This window comes from Bos indicus, chromosome 25, assembly GCF_029378745.1.
Source record: "Bos indicus isolate NIAB-ARS_2022 breed Sahiwal x Tharparkar chromosome 25, NIAB-ARS_B.indTharparkar_mat_pri_1.0, whole genome shotgun sequence".
Classification (NCBI taxonomy): domain Eukaryota; kingdom Metazoa; phylum Chordata; class Mammalia; order Artiodactyla; family Bovidae; genus Bos; species Bos indicus.
In genome coordinates this window covers 4088482-4110626 of record NC_091784.1, presented here as the reverse complement: position 1 = coordinate 4110626, position 22145 = coordinate 4088482, and the positions used below count along the sequence as shown (strand labels likewise).

General features: G+C 50.2%; 3 protein-coding genes and 1 long non-coding RNA gene across 4 annotated transcripts in view; 3 read left to right on the top strand and 1 right to left on the bottom strand.

The window, feature by feature from the left end:
- CREBBP (CREB binding protein) overlaps window positions 1-3988 on the top strand; it is a 119013-nt gene extending 115025 nt beyond the window's left edge. Inside the window, exon 31 of the mRNA XM_019987443.2 lies at window positions 782-3988. Coding sequence (XP_019843002.2) covers window positions 782-2908 — 2127 coding nt within the window. The 3' untranslated portion in view covers window positions 2909-3988. The remainder of the gene's footprint in view (window positions 1-781) is intronic.
- LOC109578350 (uncharacterized) lies at window positions 3670-9602 on the bottom strand. Its single transcript, XR_002183674.2, has 2 exons — window positions 8833-9602; window positions 3670-7726 (listed from the first exon to the last, which is right to left on the bottom strand). It is a non-coding gene; the product is annotated as an uncharacterized lncRNA (long non-coding RNA).
- Window positions 9603-9691: 89 nt separating this feature from the next.
- TRAP1 (TNF receptor associated protein 1) overlaps window positions 9692-22145 on the top strand; it is a 49058-nt gene continuing 36604 nt past the window's right edge. The window contains exon 1 of the mRNA XM_019987611.2: window positions 9692-9818. Within this exon, the coding sequence (XP_019843170.1) occupies window positions 9743-9818 (76 nt within the window). The 5' untranslated portion in view covers window positions 9692-9742. The remainder of the gene's footprint in view (window positions 9819-22145) is intronic.
- The window catches only part of LOC139179692 (putative uncharacterized protein FLJ46204), a 29575-nt gene continuing 17254 nt past the window's right edge, over window positions 9825-22145 (top strand). Inside the window, exon 1 of the mRNA XM_070779542.1 lies at window positions 9825-21107. The gene's annotated coding sequence lies outside the window, so the exon portion shown is untranslated. The remainder of the gene's footprint in view (window positions 21108-22145) is intronic.

The following is a 22145-nucleotide window of genomic DNA, read 5'->3' as shown; positions in this document are numbered from 1 at the left end:
GTGAGTGCTCCCGGGCTGCGCGTGTGTGCTGCATGGGACTTGTAGTCAACTTCTCCAGGGAGAGAAGGACCAGGTGAAGAAGGCTTATCTGTGCACCGGTCCATTGTTGGTTTTGAGGTTGATTTGGGTTCACACGAGAGGCCTGGATGTGGAGGGGTTCCTGCCGTGTGCCCGTGCCAGGGTCCCTTCAGGGTTCGGCCTGGGGCCTAGTCCAGGCCACACGTCCTGGAGTAGGGGGCAGTTGGTGAGCTTCCCTGGGAGACTGTGTTTGTGCTGACCTTTCCAGGGTGAGGAGACGCTCACAGAGCACTGCGTTATTTTACTCTCCGTTTCATTAGCACCAGCCCAGTGTCTCGGACGTGAGCAGGCCTCTTGGCGCAGGGCGGGGACCCAGACAGGAGAGCACAGTGGGTCCTGGTTACACTTGCGGTGGCCCCAGCTCTGCCCTTGCCAGGAGGCCGAGGATGCCGGGAGCCTTCCCTTTGTGGAGGCTTCAGCCCCAGTGCCCCTGAGCTGCCCTGCAGAGCTCTAGGGACACCTCAGAGGCACTCAGGGACTCCCCCACGGCATGGGCCAGCAGCTCGGGAGAGGCACAGGGACCGCCAGAAGAGAGAGTGGCTGGGGCAGTGGCCTCCGGAGCTTTCTGGGGTGCAGGTGTTCCCAGGAGGGAGGCTCTGGGGAGCAGACGTGTTCGGCATCTTTGAGCCTCTCATTGAGGGACTGGGTGCCAGGGCTGCTGGTTGTGGCTGCGTGCTGACTTGTCCCCTGTCCTCGCCCGCAGGACTACGACCTCTGCATCAACTGCTACAACACGAAGAGCCACACCCACAAGATGGTGAAGTGGGGGCTGGGCCTCGACGACGAGGGCGGCAGCCAGGGCGAGCCGCAGTCCAAGAGCCCCCAGGAGTCGCGGCGCCTGAGCATCCAGCGCTGCATCCAGTCGCTGGTGCACGCCTGCCAGTGCCGCAACGCCAACTGCTCACTGCCATCCTGCCAGAAGATGAAGCGGGTGGTGCAGCACACCAAGGGCTGCAAGCGCAAGACCAACGGCGGCTGCCCGGTGTGCAAGCAGCTCATTGCCCTCTGCTGCTACCACGCCAAACACTGCCAAGAAAACAAGTGCCCCGTGCCCTTCTGCCTCAACATCAAACACAAGCTCCGCCAGCAGCAGATCCAGCACCGCCTGCAGCAGGCCCAGCTCATGCGCCGGCGGATGGCCACCATGAACACCCGCAACGTGCCTCAGCAGAGCCTGCCTTCCCCTACCTCAGCGCCGCCCGGGACCCCCACGCAGCAGCCCAGCACGCCCCAGACGCCGCAGCCCCCCGCCCAGCCCCAGCCCTCGCCTGTGAGCATGTCACCAGCCGGCTTCCCCAGCGTGGCCCGGACTCAGCCACCCACGACGGTGTCCACCGGGAAGCCCACCAACCAGGTGCCCGCCCCGCCGCCCCCCGCCCAGCCCCCACCCGCGGCGGTGGAGGCGGCCCGGCAGATCGAGCGGGAGGCCCAGCAGCAGCAGCACCTGTACCGGGTGAACATCAACAACGGCATGCCCCCGGGGCGCACGGGCATGGTGACCCCGGTGAGCCAGATGGCCCCCGTGGGCCTGAACGTTCCCCGGCCCGGCCAGGTCAGCGGGCCCGTCGTGCCCACCCTGCCAGCCGGGCAGTGGCAGCAGGCGCCCATCCCCCAGCAGCAGCCGATGCCGGGCATGCCCCGGCCCGTGATGTCCATGCAGGCCCAGCCAGCCGTGGCCGGGCCCCGGATGTCCGGTGTGCAGCCGCCCCGGAGCATCTCGCCCGGCGCCCTCCAGGACCTGCTGCGGACCCTGAAGTCGCCCAGCTCCCCGCAGCAGCAGCAGCAGGTGCTCAACATCCTCAAGTCCAACCCTCAGCTGATGGCAGCTTTCATCAAACAGCGCACGGCCAAGTACGTGGCCAGCCAGCCCGGCCTGCAGCCACAGCCTGGCCTCCAGGCCCAGCCCGGCCTGCACCAGCAGCCCGGCCTGCAGAACCTGAACGCCATGCAAGCCAGCGGGCCGCGGCCTGGCGTGCCTCCGCAGCAGCAGGCCATGGGTGGCCTGAACCCCCAGGGCCAAGCCCTGAACATCATGAACCCGGGCCACAACCCCAGCATGGCGAGTATGAACCCGCAGTACCGAGAGATGCTGAGGAGGCAGCTCCTGCAGCAGCAGCAGCAGCAGCAGCAGCAGCAACAGCAGCAGCAGCAGGGCAGCGCCGGCATGGCCGGGGGCATGGCAGGGCACAGCCAGTTCCAGCAGCCCCCAGGCCCCGCGGGCTACCCCCCTGCCATGCCGCAGCAGCGGATGCAGCAGCACCTCCCCATGCAGGGCAGCGCCATGGGCCCGATGGCGGCTCAGATGGGGCAGCTCGGCCAGATGGGGCAGCCCGGGCTGGGCGCAGACAGCACCCCCAACATCCAGCAGGCCCTGCAGCAGCGGATTCTGCAGCAGCAGCAGATGAAGCAGCAGATGGGGTCCCCGGGCCAGCCGAACCCCATGAGCCCCCAGCAGCACATGCTCTCAGGACAGCCTCAGGCCTCGCACCTCCCCGGCCAGCAGATGGCCACATCCCTCAGTAGCCAGGTGCGGTCTCCGGCCCCTGTCCAGTCTCCGCGGCCCCAGTCCCAGCCTCCACATTCCAGCCCGTCGCCACGGATACAGCCCCAGCCTTCACCGCACCACGTCTCGCCCCAGACTGGTTCCCCCCACCCAGGACTCGCAGTCACCATGGCCAGCTCCATAGATCAGGGACACTTGGGGAACCCCGAACAGAGTGCAATGCTCCCGCAGCTGAACACCCCTAACCGGAGTGCGTTGTCCAGTGAGCTGTCCCTGGTCGGCGACACCACGGGAGACACCCTAGAAAAGTTTGTGGAGGGTTTGTAGCATTGTGAGAGCATCACTTTTTTTTTTTCCCCTTTCATGTTCTTGGACCTTTTGTACTGAAATCCAGGCATCTGGGCTCTTTTTATTCCTAGATGGAACTGCTACTTCCAAGCCATGGAAGGGTAGATTGCTGTTTAAAGAAACAATACAAAGAATATATTTTTTTGTTAAAAACCAGTTGATTTAAATATCTGGTCTCTCTCTCTCTTCTCTCTCTTTTTTGTTTTTGTTTTTTCGTTTTTGTTTTTTGTTTTGGGGGGAGGGGGGTTTTGTTTGGATTCTTTTGTCGTCATTGCTGGTGACTCATGCCTTTTTTTAACGGGAAAAACAAGTTCATTATATTCATATTTTTTATTTGTATTTTCAAGACTTTAAACATTTATGTTTAAAAGTGAGAAGAAAAAAAATAATATTCAGAAACTGATTCCTGAAATAATGCAAGCTTATAATGTATCCCGGTAACTTTCAGACGTTGCGGGAAGATTTTTTCTATAGTGAACTCTGTGGGCGTCTCCAAGTATTACCCTGGACGCTAGGGATTGGCTCCTGCGTGCACACACGTACACACCCACACACACGTCTATCTATACATACTGGCTTAAGCCAAACTCTTGTCTTGCAGATGTAGAAATTGTTGCTTTGTTTCTCTGATAAAACTGGTTTTAGACAAAAAATAGGGATGATCACTCTCTTAGACCATGCTAATGTTAATAGAGAAGAAGCATTCTTTTCTTTCTTCTATGTGAAACTTGAAATGAGGAAAAGCAATTCTCGTGTAAATCATGCAAGCGCTATAATTACTATAAATAAGAAAATTCAAGAAGATCCAATCACTGTATAGAATGGTAAAGCACCAACTCATTTCTTATATCATATTGTTAAATAAACTGTGTGCAACAGACAAAAAGAAGGGTGGTCCTTGAATTCATGTACATGGTATTAACACTTCGTGTTCGGGGTCTTTTGTTATGAAAATGCTGTTTTCAACATTGTATTTGGACTATGCATGTGTTTTTTTTCCCCCCATTGTATATAAAGTACCGCTTAAAATTGATATAAATTACTGAAGTTTTTAACATGTATTCTGTTCTTTAAGATTCCTGTAAGAATGTTTAAGGTTTTTATTTATTTATATATATTTTTGGAGTCTGTTCTTTGTAAGACATGGTTCTGTTTGCTCACGGAGGAGAGGCGGGGGCTGTGGTCCTGCCGGCTGTTGGGGGAGCAGCTGGGCTCGGCTGGGGCCCCGCAGGTCCTGCTTGGCTGCCAACAGAAGAGCCCCAGCCAGAGCTGGGGGCACCAGTGGGCCTGAAGCAGCACTTTGTCTCCCGTCCACTCCCCGTCCTAGCCACCCCCACCCCCACCACACCCCAGTTCCTACCTGCCAGTCCCAGAGCTCCTGCAGAGGGTGTCCTGGGGACTGGAGGGAGTCTGCGGCCCGCCCCTCACCCTGGCTTAGCAAGGGAGGATGCCATCACGGCCCCCTGGGCTGGGCTGGGCAGACGGGGCGCCGGCCCACCCTTGCCCACATGAGGGGCTGCTCTGGGGGCCGCTGGGGGCACGGCGCAGAGCACTGAATGCCAGCCCCACCGTGATGAGAAGAGGCCTCCAGCTTCGAGCGACGCTTGCACTTGGCCACCACCCGGTCCTTCCCCTATCTCTGCTCCGGTTCCAGGGGTCCTTACTGAGGGGGTGACACGCAAGGTCCTGAGCACTGTAGAAATGACATCTCAGAAGAGGGCCACCAGCAGGAGAGCTGAAGTGCCTTCTCTGGTCTGCGTAGTCCCGCCCTGCCTCCCATTCCCTCGGCCCCCAACCATGGGGGTCTAGGTCTAGGGTCATGATGTTCAACTTGGAAATCATGGCCCAAATAGCTCTCCTTTTGGCCCTGAATTCATAGAAATATTTCCAAAATAATGTGAGTTGAGAGTGTAAATTTGAGGAAACTCTCTTAAGAACTGAGTTGTGACACAGCTTTGAATCTTGTTCTAATATTGTACATCTAGTCAGGTAAGTCTTCAGACTACCATCTTCTCCACCATCCAGCCCCACCCATCGCCAGAGAGAAACAAGGCCAGACCCAAGGCCACATGCCATCCCTGCTCCAGCCCCTCTCCCTGGTTCTGCAGCCTTCTACAGCGATGAGAGCGCCCTGGGCTGTCTGTGTTCACACAAGAAGTGTGGGCCTTCTGGGCCCTGGAGAAGCAGCTTCAGGCCCACACTCCAGATGCACAGCCCTTTAATCTGGCCAGTGGGGAGTCTCTTTTAGGTCATCCTGGAGTCCAAAGTTCTGTACTGACCTCATCCTCTTGGAAGTCCCATGCAATCTTGTTGCCAAAGGATGCGGCCAAGGGTGTGGTCCGGATGCTAACCCGGCACTTGGCACAAGGAAGTTTCTGTGTGAGCCGGAAAGCCCTGACACGGTATCTCACGTGCTGTCTACTTAAAAGAAGATAAAAGCCCTATATTTGTAATCAAAAAGAGGAAACTTGAAATGTGCTGGTGTTTATAATAAAAGCTGGTAAAACTGCTTGGATTCAAAGATGGTTCCAGTTGGCTAATGACCCTGAGAATTAGCTTAGCAGCCAAGTCATAAGATATAGGGGTTCAGTTGATTTTGTCTAGTCATGTGTTTATGTTTTTGAGAATTTAGCTTGTTAAAAAGAGGAGTTGGCTGCAATATCTGGGTAACAAAAGGTGAAAAGCCTTCTAATATCTCAGTCTGAAGACATGTAACTTTCTTTTGATTGCTGTTAAGTGGAACCAAAAATTTTATTTGAGCCAAAATATGCTTTTAGAACTACGTGAGAAAATAAGCTACTTTTGGCAATTACCTGGTCAGTGGTTAGGGCTCCCCATGTCCGCTGCAGGGGGCATACATTTGATCCCTGGTTAGAGCTAAGAAACTGCAAGCTGTGCAGCATGGCCAAAGAAAGCTACCCTGAAGAAGCAAAACCGAGTATGGGGGGCAGCCAGGAAGCCCTTGACCCAAGGCCAGTGTTGGGAAGTAGACGCTGTGTGTATATGCAGGAGCGGGTGGGGCTGGGGTCAGCATCCGCCTGGGATCACGAAGCCACACTGTGTTACTCAAAGTCAAGAGCATGGGAACCGTCGGTCGTTAGATACTAACCTGAGTAGCACCCAGGCTGACACAGACAAGGCTGAGAAACTGACAAGGAGCTGGTGGTGCAAGTGGTGCCTTCAAGGAGCTCTTGCCTCTATATAGAGGATGGACTTGGATCCAGTGACTATATCATGACTGAAATTACTTCACTAAACTGAAGGATTCAAAGGGCACTGACAGAACACCCCGAGGAAGCGGTTCAGGTGTCGGGATCAGGAAGAGACCTCGGGGTGGGAGTTCCCTTGGCCGTGAGCAAGCCCCTCTGCCTTCCCAGCCTTGTGAAAAGTAGCAACACTAGGTAACAAGTGCTGTTCAGATGTGTGTCCGCCCCTCTGTAAGGTGGGAGAACAGAGGCAGCATCTGGCCTGAATTCATGAGCACCCAGGGCGGACGTGGGCCCCAGTCAGACTCGCGCCTTGTGCTGGAAAGGAGCTTTTCCTCCAGCCTTGAGAATAGTCCTATGACCATCCCCTCCCCCACCTCCGCCCCGCACGGCTTCTATTCCACAGGTTCGCTGTGAGCTCTGGGGTACCCTGGCGAGACGGACACTGTGGTACAGCATAGCCTCTTGAGCATCACTGGCAGTGGTAGGTGGTCACAGGTCCTCACAAAGGACCATGTGGCTACTTTGGCACCAGAGAAGAAAGGATGACAGTGTCAGTCAATGAGAGTAGCCACAGCTTCCAGCTCCCGGTGTAGATGACCCCTGACCCACCTCCCACCTGATGCCTAGAGAGCGCTTACGTGTGGAAAGGGGTTTAATGTCTGATCATGGGTCCCCATGGCTTGTAAACTTTTTATAGTGGTGATATATAAGCAGATTGATGATATAGATCCAATAAAGGGTCCTCGAGGAAGGTGGTCATATTTAGGGAATGTTGCAAGTGAGGTGAGGGCCCTGCGTCCCACAAGTCATTCAGGAAACTGTCCAGAGAGAGGATACTCCCGGAAAGGATGGCAAGGGGCCTGTGGGGTCCTTTCTGAGCCCATGCAGGCTCCCCTCACACCTGGGCACAGGGTTGGGGCCACAGAAGACTAGGGGTAAGGCCACAGAAGAGGGCTGCCTCATGCCACTGCACGGAGAGGGAGAGTCCTGGGGATCAGATGCCAGCACCGCAGCTGTGCTCCCAAAGCCAAGAGATGTAGAGAAAAGAGCAGGGGGGCCCAGGGGGCCACTCAGGAGGCACTCAGAGCTGACAGGAGCTCAGCCACCAGAAACGGGATCACCCGTGAGAGTCAGGTCTCCACCCTCGAGAGCACAGGGGACTATCGGGTTCCTGGGGGGCTGCTTCTCACTGTTCCCCGCCCTCCAGATACTTGAGTTCTGAGCTGTGGTTTCCTGGGCGAGGAGGAGGGGTCCTCATGTGGGAAGCGGGCAGTGGGTGGCATCGAGCCGCAGACCCTTTCCCCTGGGAATGAGCACGCCTGCTGCCTCCAGCTGATGTTCAGAGAAGCACCGGGTCTGTCCACTCAGGAAATGTTTATTGATTGGCTCCTGAGCAGCGACAAGTGAGGCAAGGTTCAAAGATGGGTCCAGCTGGTCTCTCCGTCAGGTCGAGGATCGCAGGCCGTTCCACTGTTGAGGAAACACGCGATCCTCTAGTGCCGTGTGTCCCGAGGGACAGTGCTTCCATCTCAAGCTTAACGTGCGTGCAGATAAATTATCCGGGATCTTGCTAGCATCTTGATTCTTACTGATGGATGGGAGCGTATGTCAGAATTTCCTTCTTGTCTGAATAATATTCCACTGTACGTATAGAGCATATTTTGTTTACCCATTCATCAATCAATGGACACTTGGGTTGCTCTCACCTTCTGGCTATTGTATTGAATAAAAATGCAGTGGGCATTTTTCATGGCCCTCAGCTTACCCCTAGGAGAAGGCAGTGACTTCTGTGAAAGGAGTGAGCAGCCTCACAGTGGCCACAATGATAGAGAGATCGAGGGGTCTCCCTCTGCCTGCCACTCCCTCCATTTCTCTCTCTGCTCTCCCCAAGCGACTCCCCACCGGTCTCCATCGATTCAACTCAAGTACCTCTGCCTCTACTCATTCTTTTCCTTCTTCCACTTTTCTTATTTGCGTAGGGCCTGAAATCTGATCATGACCTCCTCAAGACTGGCTTGGATCCCTGGGCACTTTAAAAAGCCACAGTTCCCTGGGTTACCAGAGGACTCAGTATCACAAAGATCTGTGACTAAGGGTATGTCTCTGAAGGCCACAGGCCAAGAGAGGACAGAGGGGCCTGGTAGGTGTGTCTGGAACCCAATAACTTTGCCCTGGGTCCCGCCTGTCTTGGCAGAGGCCGGCCCACCCCCCCCCACCCCATCCCCACCACCAACTGAAGCCTAGGTTTCCCTCCTCCCTTTGCTAAATACCACTTTCTCTTTCTGTAATAAGAGGGCTCCCCAGGCTAGATCTATTGCCCCATCGACCAATGTGTCAGCACTTACCAGAGATGGTTGCCTGAGTGGAGTGAACAACACATGAAATGTGAGGCTGAGACCCCTCCGTTCAGTGACTTCCTGGGAACCCTATGTCTGGGACTAGCTGTGTGTCTGGAGTGTAGCGAGGGAGGGATCAGGCAGGGGTCAGGTTATGCAGGACTGAGGCTGAGGGAGGATTTTGGAATTGATTATGTGCAGGGAAATCCTTGGAGTGCCCTGACTGAGGAGTCTACCATCAGTGGCTGTGCAGAGAATGGGGGCGGGGGGTGGGGGGGGCGGGGCGGCGGTGTCAGTGAGGAGGCTGCTGGAGTCTCCAGGTGAGCAACCTCCGGCTCTTCCATCCAGATGGGCCTACCTCTTCAAGGTTCCCCTTCTCAGCTGCTTAAGCCTGGAACTTGGCAATCATGCTTGACACCTTCCTCGTGTTAAGTATTCCCCGTCACATCCCCTCCCGCGCGGCCTCAGCTACGTCCAGGCCCCACTGGAGGACACTCTCCCAGCTCCTGTCCTTTGCAGATCCTGTCACAATCTCAACTCGTTTCTGTGCAGTTATTTACCACTCGTTTGTGGCAGCCAGTCTTCAGTGTACCTCAGTCATCAGGGGGCCGCCTGAGCCCCACTTCAGGCGTTGCCAGAGAAATCTGCGTTTTACGTGGCTTGGAGCTCTGTGACGTTGACGGTCCGAATCCGCAACCAAATTCACCTCCAGGAGGGCAAGAGAATTGGAATGAATGCATAAGCCCAGTTTTGCTGGTGGGCCTTGGCTCCAGAGTTTTGGTGTAAGCAAGCCAAGCCCGAAATTCTCCTTTTTCACACTTTTTAGCTATCTGGCCTGACTTGGTTGGAAGAGACTGACTTCCAGCAGTCTGGACCAGAGGCCGGGGACAAAGACCCCGAAGATGTTAGCTGCTTCTGCCGCGGAGCCGCTTTTTCACGCTGTTCGCGGAGGGTGCGAATATCTGCACCCGGTTTCTGGGACGCACATACGGAGGCCCAGTTGCGGGCTATTGCCCGGGCGGCCCCGCGCGAACGGCCGTCGCCCTTGACAACGCGACACAAGGTCGTGGGGGTCCCGCCCCCAGGCCCGACTGTCCCCGCGCGGGCCGGCCGCTCCCGAGCCACAGAGGGTCCCGCCCACCCGCCGGCGCAGACGGCGGACGGGCACCCGGGCGCGCGCCGTGACGTCACCGCGCCGCGCCCGGAGAAAGCCCCGCCCCGCCCCCGCCCCCGGCGCGCGTGGCTGTCCAGGACGCCGGAGGAACGACATGGCTCGGGAGCTGCGGACGCTGCTGCTGTGGGGCCGCCGCCTCCGGGCGCCGGCGCTGGCGGCTGCCTGCGGAGGTGAGGGCGACCGGACAAGGGCGGGTGGGAGGTGAGCGGGGGCGGGGACCCGCGGAGCCTCCGGGTCCCCACAGCCCCTATTCTCTGTGGGACGCGCGGTGGCGGCTCTCCCTCATGCGGCGCGGGAGGTTCTGTGAGGCTTATGCTCCCAGCGCGCGGCGAACGCTGAGCGCTCGGTGCGTCCTGGGGGCACCTGACTCGGCCCGAGCTGCGGGTTTCTCCGGAGGTGACGGGGTTGAGCCCGTGCCCGCGTGACTGCCTACAGTAGAGGCTGGTCAGGCCGGGTTGAGGCGGAGAGGCCGCCGGCAGGTTCGGGGAGTTGAAACCAAAGGGCGCGTGTGCGCTGGCAGCGGGCTGCGCTCGGTTCCTCCCCTCCCCCAAGTGGAAGGGCCCCTTGTCCCATCGACACACCTGAGGGCCCGCTCGGCCCGGCGCGCGGCGGCGAACCAGAAAACCGGCCCCGGGCCCTCGCGCAGCCCCGGACTCTGGGGTTGTTGACCTCCGTAACCCAGGGCTTGAAATTGGGAGGTGCTCAAATCAATGTTGGAAAAAAACCCATGACCGCAGTCCCTTCTCTCACTCCCCACTCGGAAGTCACGGCGCGTGAACGTCTTGGCGTTCCTTCCTGGTTCTGCACACAAACAGTTACACACGTATAAATACACACATCTAACGATTTTTACGTAAAAAGGCCTAAACCGTTTATGCTTTGTGCTACAGATTTTTTTTTTTAAGCTCCAGGATGGCTTATACATGTTTTCTGTTTGTATGTATCAGTTTACGACTTTACAAGGCCGCGTAGTATTCTGTGTTACGGACTACGTATCATCGTTTACTTAACGTTGTGCTGTTGGCGGACGTTATAAAGATGATTTCCGAGGGTTTGGTTTGATTGGCGGGTTTTGGGTTGTTTTGGTGGTTTTTTTTTTTTTTTTTTTGCTCTGGTCATTACGGTGCTATTTAGAATGGGCGAGTATTTAATCTTTGTGACCATGCATGGCATTTATTTAGAATTACAGAATTAGAATTTTAGAATTGATGGTTCACAGCGTGTGCATATTTAAAATGTTACCTGATGTTGCCAAATTACTGTCCAAAAAGGCTTAAGCAATTTATATTTCCATTAGCTGGGAACGAAACCACCTATAGCAAAGCATCTTCTCTAGCACTGGGTATTAGCTCTTTTCCTAACTTGTATTATATCTTGTTTAACTTATATTTGCATGGGTGTTTTCGTCTGTTTTACAGCTTTTTCTGTTACCTGAGTTTAAAAGGTTGCAGTCTCTTTTTTTAAACAATGATTTTTGAAAATATCATACATTAACAGATAAGACAGCTGTAGTTTTTATTACTGTTACTTGTATCCAACACCTTCCTTCTTTTGGTGTTTATTTCCTGTTTTACCAGAGTATACCCTTGTGTTAGTTTTGCAGAACAAGACAATGGGTTGTATATTCTTAAAGCCCCACCGTGTCTAAAATTATTTTTATTTTTCCCTCATACTTGTAGTTTGGATGGGTATTGCATTCCAGGTCAAAATAATTTCCTTCAAAGACTGATAGTTCTCTATTGTCTTCTAGCATCTTCATTAAAGGGGAGCAGTCTTGTCAGTTTGATTCTTGTGTTTTTTGGTAGCTGACTTGTCTCTCCACCCCGCTGCCCTTGGGAGAGAAAGAAAGAGATTTTCTTTTCTTTTTACTCCTCATGTTCTAAGATGTTCTGATCATGTGTGTTTATAATTCATTCTTTGTACCATTCTTTTTCTAAAATTTATTATTTATTTACTTCGGTAGCGCTGGGTCTTTATTGCGGGGGGCGGGCTTTCTCGAGTTGCGGTGAGCGAGGACTTCTCACTGTGGTGGCTTCTCTTGTGGAGGTTTTAAGTGTGCAGTTTCAGTAATTGTGGTGCAGGGGTTTAGTTGCTCCGTGGCATGTGGGATCTTCCTGGACAGGAATCGAACCTGTGTCCCGTGCATTGGCAGGTGGATTCTTAACCACTGGACCACCAGGAAATCCTGTATCATTCTTACTCTTTTGGTTGGCATTGCCAAAACAAGACTGTGAGGCAGCCACAGTAAGAACGGTTGGTGCTTAAGTTAACTTTTCTATTCTCTACCATCTAGAGCCTTGCCTGGCATTGGCATTTTTCTTCACAAGAGTTCAGGTAGACTTCTGGAGTTCCAGGCTGTTTTCAGAATGTGGGGAGTCACTTGCCAAATTTCCCTCTCTCAGTAAAGCAGCTGTGTGTGTGGCTAATTTAACATGACGATAAAGGTTTTGATGGTTAACTGCTTAAACTCTGAATGGCAGTACCATCTGTATAGGGTGCTGGGGCTTAGAGCCAGCACCAGAGAAGCCTGTAGACAGAGGAGGGATCTGTGGCCTGCTGTCCAGAGGCGCCAGGCGGTCTTTAGTCCATGGGGCACTTGGTTAGGATGAGGGGCCCGAGTGGTCTGCACTGTCCTGCAGAAGAGCAGACCAACCCAAATGTAATAGACGAGCAAAGACCTAATTAGTTTCTGGCGGAGGAATTGATCAGAACTACGAAGGAGGATCCCCAAGCTTCTTGCTTCTCCTGGGCATACGGCTTCAGGCTGCAGGAGGTGGGAAGTCGGGGTGGCGAGTAACCACTGAAGGGAAAATGAACAGTTCTCGCCCCCCAGTGTCAAAATACCAGGTTATAACGGGACAGAGGAGGGACTGTTTCAGAGACTGTTGGTGCTCCTCTCAAACCGGGATACCAGCTCAGGATCCGTGAAAATGTGTCCACTTCACTCTGAGGTGAGATGCTCAAGTTCAAAGCCAGAGGATTTTCCTCTCCTGCATTCTTGGTACCTTCAGTGCAGCAGCTAGATATTTTTTCTTTCTTTTTGAAAAATTTAATTATTTATTTTGACTGCACTGGGTCTTCACTGTGGCACGTGGACTTAGTTGCAGCATGTGACATTCCCCAGCCTGGGGAAGTCCCCAGCTCCCTGCGTTGGAGTGCGAAGTCTTAGCCACTGGGCCACCAGGGAAGTCCCCTAGAATTTTTCTCAAACACGCTCTAATCACTCTTGGTACAGAACACTAGCGTTTTGCTAGGAAGCTGCTGGTTGCTTAGTCCACACAGAGATTTACCTGTAGTTCTGTAGCACTTAGTAAAGGTAGATTTCCAGATGTTTCTGCTATCACTGGTTATATCTGCTAAAGCCACTAGAAATTAAAGGTGATGAAAGTTGTAGCTTGGAGAGCCAGTATCTACTTGGGCACATTATTTCCACCTGATTTTTGTTGCTCAGAGATCAGGTAAATTGAATTTAGGAGTACCTGAGTCGTGGGTGTAACTAATTTTGAAAGAATGGCTGTTATTTAACAGCTGTATAATCAAGAAACGTGATTAGGATATTAAGAATTAATTTTGAGATAGCCAAAATGAATACCATATTTGAAAGGAACAAGCTGTGGTAAAGAAGGTGGCGCAGTGGTAAAGAATTCACCTTCCAATGCAGGAGAAGCAGACCTGGGTTCGATCCCTGGGTCAGGAAGATCCCCTGGAGTAGAAAATGGCAACCCACTCCAGTATTCTTGTCGTGGAGAATCCCATGGACAAGAGGAACCTGGCGAGCAGGCTACAGTCCAGGGGGTCAAAAAGAGTTGTGCGTGACTACATGCATGCGCGCACGCACACATACAGCAACACTGTTGAGGACAGAATAGTTGGTGCGGGTCTTCCTAAAGAGCCAGGGTAGGGAGGTGGCGGGCATGTGCTGGGAAGGTGGAGTGAGCAAAGCATGTCCTGTGCTCCTTCTGAAGTTTGCACACACCGACATCCCAGCATTTTCAGAGTGGCGTCCTGGGGGGATTTTCCATGAAACTTACTTGTAGAGTAGTAAAACATTTCATTTCAACCTTTGTGATGAGAAGTTTTTCTAAAAGACTTAATCACAGCATAACAGAATCTTTCTTTGATATTTTCAGGGTCATTGTGAATGTTAATTTAGTGTCTTCTGTTGTAACACACAGACCCCTGCAGGACCGCTGGGCTGTGACAACTCCTCTGTAAAACGTCCCACACTGAAACTGCGTCCTGAGTGTTTCTGTTTTTAGCCTCTGTTACTCTTTTGAACTTGCCAGGCCTCTGGAGCTGTGTTCCCTGCTACTCTCCGTTTTCAGGTGAGGGTTGGAAAGCTACATCAAAAATTTGTTAGCAAATTTTTTTTTTTTTAAAGGAGAGGAGAATTCTAGGTGGGAACAGGATATTCTTGTTTAACTGAAGCTCAGTATGTGGATTTTATGTGTTGTATTTTGGCCGTTCAGAAATGCCCTTCCCTTTTGGTTTTGTTATGTTTCTTTGGATTCAGGAGTTGATGTTTCTTGATAGTGTTAGTATTGCTTAGTAGTGAATGATTAGAACAGGTCATCGGAGAAGGCAATGGCACCCCACTCCAGTACTCTTGCCTGGAAAATCCCATGGACAGAGGAGCCTGGTGGGCTGCAGTCCATGGGGTCGCTAGAGTTGGACACGACTGAGCGACTTCACTTACACTTTTCACCTTCATGCATTGGAGAAGGAAATGGCAACCCACTCCAGTGTTCTTGCCTGGAGAATCCCAGGGACGGGGAAGCCTGGTGGGCTGCTGTCTATGGGGTTGCACAGAGTCGGACACGACTGAGGTGACTTAGCAGCAGCAGCAGAACAGCTCATGAAACAGTAAGAAATAGTGAAAATATTCAGGAGTGCTAGAGATAAGAACTAGAAAATTTTAAAGGAAAGAAATCTTTATTTGATATATACATAGAAAGTGAAGAGTTTTCTGTCTAGAATATTGATACACTTTAAACAGGACTTACCTCAAGTGGTTACAGAACTTAAGAAACAAAATTCAGTTGTGAATAGCTAACCTGAGATATCTGGTGAAATTTGAGAGATAATGGAACCATCCAAACCAACTTACTGAAAAGCAGAGAATTTCATGGTTACGAACATAAAGCATAAAACTGTGGTAAAATAGTTGGCGGTGTTATGGAAAAAAAGCCTGAGGCTGCATTCCAAAGAACTTCGTTTTTTCCAGTATTGTATTTTCCCTTTTTGGGAGAGGGTTAATTCTCCTTCTCTTTGATGTGGAAGTACCTTTAGTTTGCAGAATTTTAAACTTTACAAGTAAATTTATTAATTTTTCTTTTTATAGAATCTGAAGCTTTAACTTAGAAATATTAGGTTGATATTAGATGAGTGAATTTCAAACGTTTTTGTCACGTTTTCCCAGTAAGAAATGCATTCATATCATGACCTGTACAAATACATGTACATACTTAGCTGAAAGAGTTTTGTAAATACTTAACCGTATTATCTTTGTGTTCTTTTTAAAAATTTTTTATTATAGTTTTATTTATTTATTTATTGGTCGTGGTGGGTCTTCACTGCTCTGTGGGCTTTTTTCTAGTTGCAGCGAGCGGGGGCTCCTCTCTGGTTGGGGTGCACAGATTGCTCACGGCGGTAGCTTCTCTTGTTGCGGAGCGCAGGCTCTAGGGCCAGCGGGCTTCAGTGGGTGTGGCTCACGGGTTCACGTGCTCTGAGGCAGGGGGATCTTCCCATATCAGGGATCGAACCTGTGTCTCATTCATTAGCAGGCAGATTCTTTACCACTGAGCCACCGGGGAAGCCCTATGCATTCTTTTACTTTCTGTTTCATTAAACAAACAAAAATTCTGACCTAGCTCACTGAATTGGCTTCATAGCCAGCAGTCTTGACCTGCATTCTGAGAAACAGTGTCCTGTGGCTGTACCGTCCGAGGAAACGGTGCGTGTTTATCCAGGGCCTGTGACCTCAGACTGTCACGGCCACTGCAGCATGTGCCCTGCAGTGTGGCAGCATCAGTTCTGCACACACCCCCACAGTGCCTGCAGTGGGCCTGGGACTGCCCGGGTGCTGTGGGCACCCAGGAGACGAGATGGGCAGGAGTCTTGGCCTCTGCAGTGCTGCCCTGGAGTGCGGTCAGCGCGGACGGGAACGCGCTATGGGGATGTCACACGATAAGCCCCGTGAAGAGAGCAGAGTGGGAAGGGGATCCCAGTAGGAGGGGCAGTCGCGGGGGGCCTCACGAGCAGGGTGGCATGTAAGCAAAGCCTGGGAGGAGGTGAAGGTGTCTGGGAAAGGACGTTCCAAGCAGAGGGAGCAATCGAGGCCAGGGCCCTGAGACAGGACTGGGCTGGCGAAGCAGGGAGACAGCCCGGGGGACAGCCGGGCGGCCAGGGCCGTGCTAGGGGTACTCTTGAGCAAGGGGGTTAGCGTCTCGCCATTTTCCTCAACTGCACAGGGAAGATGCGGGCAGTTGGTAAGAGGAGGTATGGAGTTAGAGTTCAAGCTAACGTCATAGCAGTGTCCTGAGAAAACTGCTTTCTGTTTTTATTAGTGAGAAGGTAGTGATGTTTTCCATCACAGCCTGGAACAATGAAAAATCTTCCGTCTGGACTCTCAGCTCACTGCGCAGTGGCTTGAAAAAAAGTCTGTGTGGCAAAGGTTTGTCCACACCCCGCTTCCCTCAGGAAAGAAGAGGGGCTGCCCTGGGCAGGACCCTGTGCACTCAGCCCCTCCCACTGTGCGCTTGCTGGGTCTTGATGCCCAGAGCCCTGGGGCCACCATGTGGCGCCCTTTCCTTCACTTCAGTCAGTTCAGTCGCTCAGTTGTGTCCGACTCTGCGACCCCATGGACTGCAGCACACCAGGCCTCCCTGTCCATCAGCAACTCCCAGAGTTTCCTCAAACTCATGTCCGTTGAGTCGGTGATGCCATCCAACCGTCTCATCCTCTGTCGTCCCCTTCTCCTCCCACCTTCAATCTTTCCCAGCATCAGGGTCTTTTCCAATGAGCCAGTTCTTCACATCAGGTGACCAAAATACTGGAGTTTCAGCTTCAGCATCAGTCCTTCCAATGAATATTCAGGACTGATTTTCTTTATGATTGACTGGTTGGATCTCCTTGCAGTTCAAGGGACTCTCAAGAGTCTTCTCCAACACCACAGTTCAAAAGCATCAATTCTTTGGTGCTCAGCTTTCTTTATAGTCCAACTCTCACATCCCTGCATGACCACTGGAAAAACCATAGCTTTGACTAGACAGGCCTTTGTTGGCTAAGTAATGTCTCTGCTTTTTAATATGCTGTCTAGGTTGGTCATAACTTTTCTTCCAAGGAGCAGCCTCTTTTAATTTCAAGCCTGCAGTCACCATCTGCAGTGATTTCGGAGCCCCCCAAAATAAAGTCTTTCACTGTTTCCATTTCTTCCCCATCTATTTGCCATGAAGTGATGAGACCGGATGCCATGATCTTAGTTTTCTGAATGTTGAGGTTTAACCCAACTTTTTCACTCTCCTCTTTCACTTTCATCAAGAGGCTCTTTAGTTCTTCTTTGTTTTCTGCCATAAGGGTGGTGTCATCTGCGTATCTGAGGTTATTGATATTTCTCCCGGCAATCTTGATTCCAGCTTGTGCTTCTTCCAGCCCTGCGTTTCTCATAATTACTCTGCATAGAAGTTAAATAAGCAGGGTGACAATATACATTGTTGATGTACTCCTTTCCTGATTTGGAACCAGTGTGTTGTTCCATGTCCAGTTCTAACTGTTGCTTCCTGACCTGCATACAGATTTCTCAGGAGACAGGTCAGGTGGTCTGGTATTTCCGTCTCTTGAAGAATTTTCCACAGTTTGTTGTGATGTAGTCAAAGGCTTTGGCATAGTCAATAAAGCAGAAATAGATGTTTTTCTGGAATTCTTTTGCGTTTTCGATGATCCAACAGGTTTTGGCAATTTGATATCTGGTTTCTCTGCCTTTTCTGAATCCAGGTTGAAGATCTGGAAGTTCAAGGTTCTCATACTGTTGAAGCCTGGCTTGGAGAATTTAGAGCATTACTTTGCTAGCGTGTGAGATGAGTGCAATTGTGCAGTAGTTTGAGCATCTTTGGCATTGCCTTTCTTTGGGATTGGAATGAAAACTGACATTTTCCAGTCCTGTGGTCACTGCTGAGTTTTCCAATTTGCTGGCATATTGAGTGCAGCACTTTCACAGCGTCATCTTTTAGGATTTGAAATAGCTCAACTGGAATTCCATCACCTCCACTAGCTTTGTTCGTAGTGATGCTTCCTAAGGCCCACTTGACTTCGCATTCCAGGATGTCTGGCTCTAGGTGAGTGATCACACCATCGTGATTATCTGGGTCATGAAGATCTTTTTTGTACAGTTCTTCTGTGTATTCTTGTCACCTGTCCTTAATATCTTCTGCTTCTGTTAAGTCTGTACCCTTTCTGTCCCTTATTGAGCCCATCTTTGCATGAAATATTCCCTTGGTATCTCATTTTCTTGAAGAGAATCTCTAGTCTTTCCCATTCTGTTGTTTTCCTCTATTTCTTTGCATTGATCACTGAGGAAGGCTTTCTTATCTCTCCTTGCTATTCTTTGGAACTCTGCATTCAGATGGGTGTATCTTTCCTTTGCTCCTTTGCCTTTCACTTCTCTTCTTTTCACAGCTATTTGTAAGGCCTCCTCAGACATCCATTTTGCCTTTTTGCATTTCTTTTTCTTCACTTAACCCTCTCCTGATGGACCTTTAGGTTGTTTGCTAGCTTCATTCCTTTTTTTTTTTAAGTCACTGCCAACAGTTTTTTACCCTTCACCAGTGCCAGCACAGCAGTACTTTATAAATGTTTGTCAGTCTGATAGTGAAAATGTTACTGGTTTTACTTATTTAAAAAAAAAGTGTTTCGTTTTGGCCGTGCTGCATCTTCATTGCTGTGTTCAGGCTTTTCTTGAGCTGTGCAGCGCGGGTTCCTCTTGAGGTGTGTGCAGGCGTCTCAGTGCGCTGGCTTCTCTTGTGGATCGCGGGCTTCCGGAGTTGCAGCGTGCCACCTTAGTTGCCCCATGGCGTGTCCCTCCCGGGATCACACCCGCGTCCCTTGCATTGGCAGGTGGATTCGTAACCACTGGACCACCAGGGAAGTCTTCTATCTTGTTTGAAGAGGCAGTTTTTTAGTTACGAGTGTGGTAATGCATCCTTCTCTATGATTCAGAGCTGTTGATGTTTCTCTCTTCTGTGAATTGCCATTCTTCTCTTGCACTTGGCCTTCTCCTTGTAGATCTGTCAGTGCTCTTGTTTTATTAAGAAAACTAGCCCTCTGCCATTGTTTCAGACTTTTTTGTCTCTAGTGTGTTTGCCCACTGACTTAAATTTTTTTAAAGTGTGGTTATTGCTAATTGATTTTGTTTATTCATTAAAATTTTGTATTTTTTTCTGTTGATATGATTGACATATAATCATATAATTGCTATATTAGTTTTAGTTGTACAACATAATGATTTGATATTTGTATGTACAAAATAATCGCCATAATTAGTTAACATCCATCACCTCACACAGTCAAAAATTTTTTTTACCACCTTTTAAGGTCTACTCTGTTGACCTTAATTTTCACGTTGTCCATAAATGTGTGGGCTCTGTGTCTTGTTCTTGGGCTGTGTGTCTTATTTAGACAAATTTCCTTGCTCTCAAGTCATTAAGGAACAATCTCAAGTGATCAGCATCATTAGTCGTTCGGTAGGGAAATGCAGGTCCCTGTGCATGAGGTGGCACGTCACACTCACCGTGTGGCTGTGATAAAGGCACGGCAGGAACAAGCGCTGACACCGATGTGCAGGAATGGGAAACTTCACCCACTGCTGGCAGGAGTGTAAAATGGTGCAGCGCTTGGAAAACCAACCATCTTGCCGTCCCTCAAATGATTAAACATAGGATTATCCTTTGACTAGCAATGCCACTTCTGGGTGTACACCCAAGAGAATTTAAAAAGTGAAACTTGTACACCAGCACTTATAGCAACATTGTTTATAATAGCCAAAAAGCAGAAATGGCACAATTGCTCATCAGCTGATGAGGTAAACATCACGTAGCCTATCCATATAATTGATACTATTCAGCCATAAAAATGAGTGACGTGTGCTATGCCCTACGGCGTGGTTGAACCTTGAAGATAATCACATTCAGTGACAGAAGCCACAGACAAAAGACCATGTATGGTATGATTCCATTTATGTGAACTGTCCACAGTAGGCAAATCCACAGAGGTGGAAAGTGGTTGCCAGGAGCTGGGGGCATGGAGGACGGGGAGTGACTGCCGATAGGCTTGGAGTTTCTTTCTGGGGTGATAATTATAGTGATGATGGTTTTTTAAGTATACTAAAAGTCATTGAATTGTGCACTTTAGGTGGGTGAGTAATATCTCAATAAAGTTATTTTGCTTGCGTGCATGCTTAGTCGCGTCTGACTCTTTGTGACCATATGGACTATAGCCTGCCAGGCTCCTCTGTCCATGGAAGTTTCCAGGCAAGAATACTGGAGGGGTTGCCATTTCCTTCTCCAGGGGATCTTCCTGACCCAGGGATTGACCCTGCATCTCCTGCATTGCCAGGCAGATTCTTTACCGCTGAGCCTCCCGGGAAGCCCAAAGCTATTTCAAATATTTCTTCTAATTACTTCTAGTACTTTTAGCTTTTATTTTCACTTTTATAGTTCATCTAGAATTTGTTCTGATACAATAAGTGAGGGGAGAAATTAATACTGTAGCTTTAATGTGTTTTAATATTTTATAATATTTCCTCATGTTTTTCAAAAATGTCTTGGCTGTATGAGCACTTTTATTTTTCCATATGAATTTTAGAATTTGCTTAAATAGTGAAAAAAATCCTGTTTGACTTTTCACTGGGATCATGTTTTTAAAAATAGACCAACCTAGATAGCATATTCAAAAGCAGAGACATTACTTGCCAACAAAGGTTCGTCTAGTCAAGGCTATGGTTTTTCCTGTGGTCATGTATGGATGTGAGAGTTGGACTGTGAAGAAGGCTGAGCGCCGAAGAATTGATGCTTTTGAACCGTGGTATTGGAGAAGACTCTTGAGAGTCCCTTGGACTGCAAGGAGATCCAACCAGTCCAATCTGAATGAGATCAGCCCTGGGATTTCTTTGGAAGGAATGATGCTAAAGCTGAAACTCCAGTACTTTGGCCACCTCATGAGAAGAGTTGACTCATTGGAAAAGACTCTGATGCTGGGAGGGATTGGGGGCAGGAGGAGAAGGGGACGACAGAGAATGAGATGGCTGGATAGCATCACTGACTTGATGGACGTGAGTCTGAGTGAGCTCCGGGAGTTGGTGATGGACAGGGAGGCCTGGCGTGCTGCAATTCATGGGGTCGCAAAGAGTCGGACACGACTGAGCGAGTGAGCTGAACTGAACTGAATTTAGAGAATCGGCAAAAAAAGTAAGTATTTAAATACTTAACTTTTACTATTCAAGGACATTTCCCCAAACTTTTTATATCCCTTTATAAATGTGTTTTATGTCTCTAGTAACTTCTTTTTAATGTTTTTTGTGATTGGGTACTTTTTATAAAGAATGTTGTGAATAGGTTATTTTTGTAAATAGGTATTGATACACATAGCACAATTCAAAAGATACAGAGGAGTGTGCAGTGAAAAGCATATCTCTTCAGCTTCTACCCTCAGCCACCAGTTCCTCTCCTGAGAGCAGCCCCCTCAGCCCGTTTCTGGGGTGTCCTCACGGAGACACGCTTGGCTTATGAGAAGAAATACACACACATAGTGTGTTTAATCACCATGGTAACAAATGTAGCCCACATTCTGGACCAGGTGTTCTCTTAGTACATCGACCCAGGCTGCCTCACTGTTCTGTGTTTCCGAGTATCCATTATATGTATATTATAATGTATTTGCTAATCCTTTACTGCTGACACTCTGCCTGGTCATTGGCCCCTGACTCCTGGGGGGACCCCTACCCCGGAGTCTCATCTGGTATGTCTTTTAGGGACCTTCTCATGACCCCGACATTGACACTTGGGAAGGGGCTAGCCCTTTTGTGATAGCCATATTTTTTTAGTTTACTGTTTTGAGTAATTAAATATTTGATTGGAAAAATACTGCTTGAGAAATCTCGCTCTCAGTTTTGTCCCCCTCTCCTTCGTTTCCCTCTTGATAGGTCATCACAATTATTCATTGTTTGTGTATCCTTCGTCTATCCTGCCAGTGTTAGATGCGTAGAGTAGGCTTCCCAGGCGGCACTAGTGGTAAAGGAGCCCCTGCCAGCCAGTTCAGGAGACGTAAGAGATGCAGTTGGATCCCTGGGTCAGGAAGATTGCTTGGAAAGGCGTGGCAGCCCACTCCTGTGTTCTTGCCTGGAGAATCCTATGGACAGGGGAGCCTGGTGGGCTACAGTCCATAGGGTTGCAAAGAGTCAGGCACGACTAACGCGGCTTAGCACACACAGCACATGTGCAGGTATA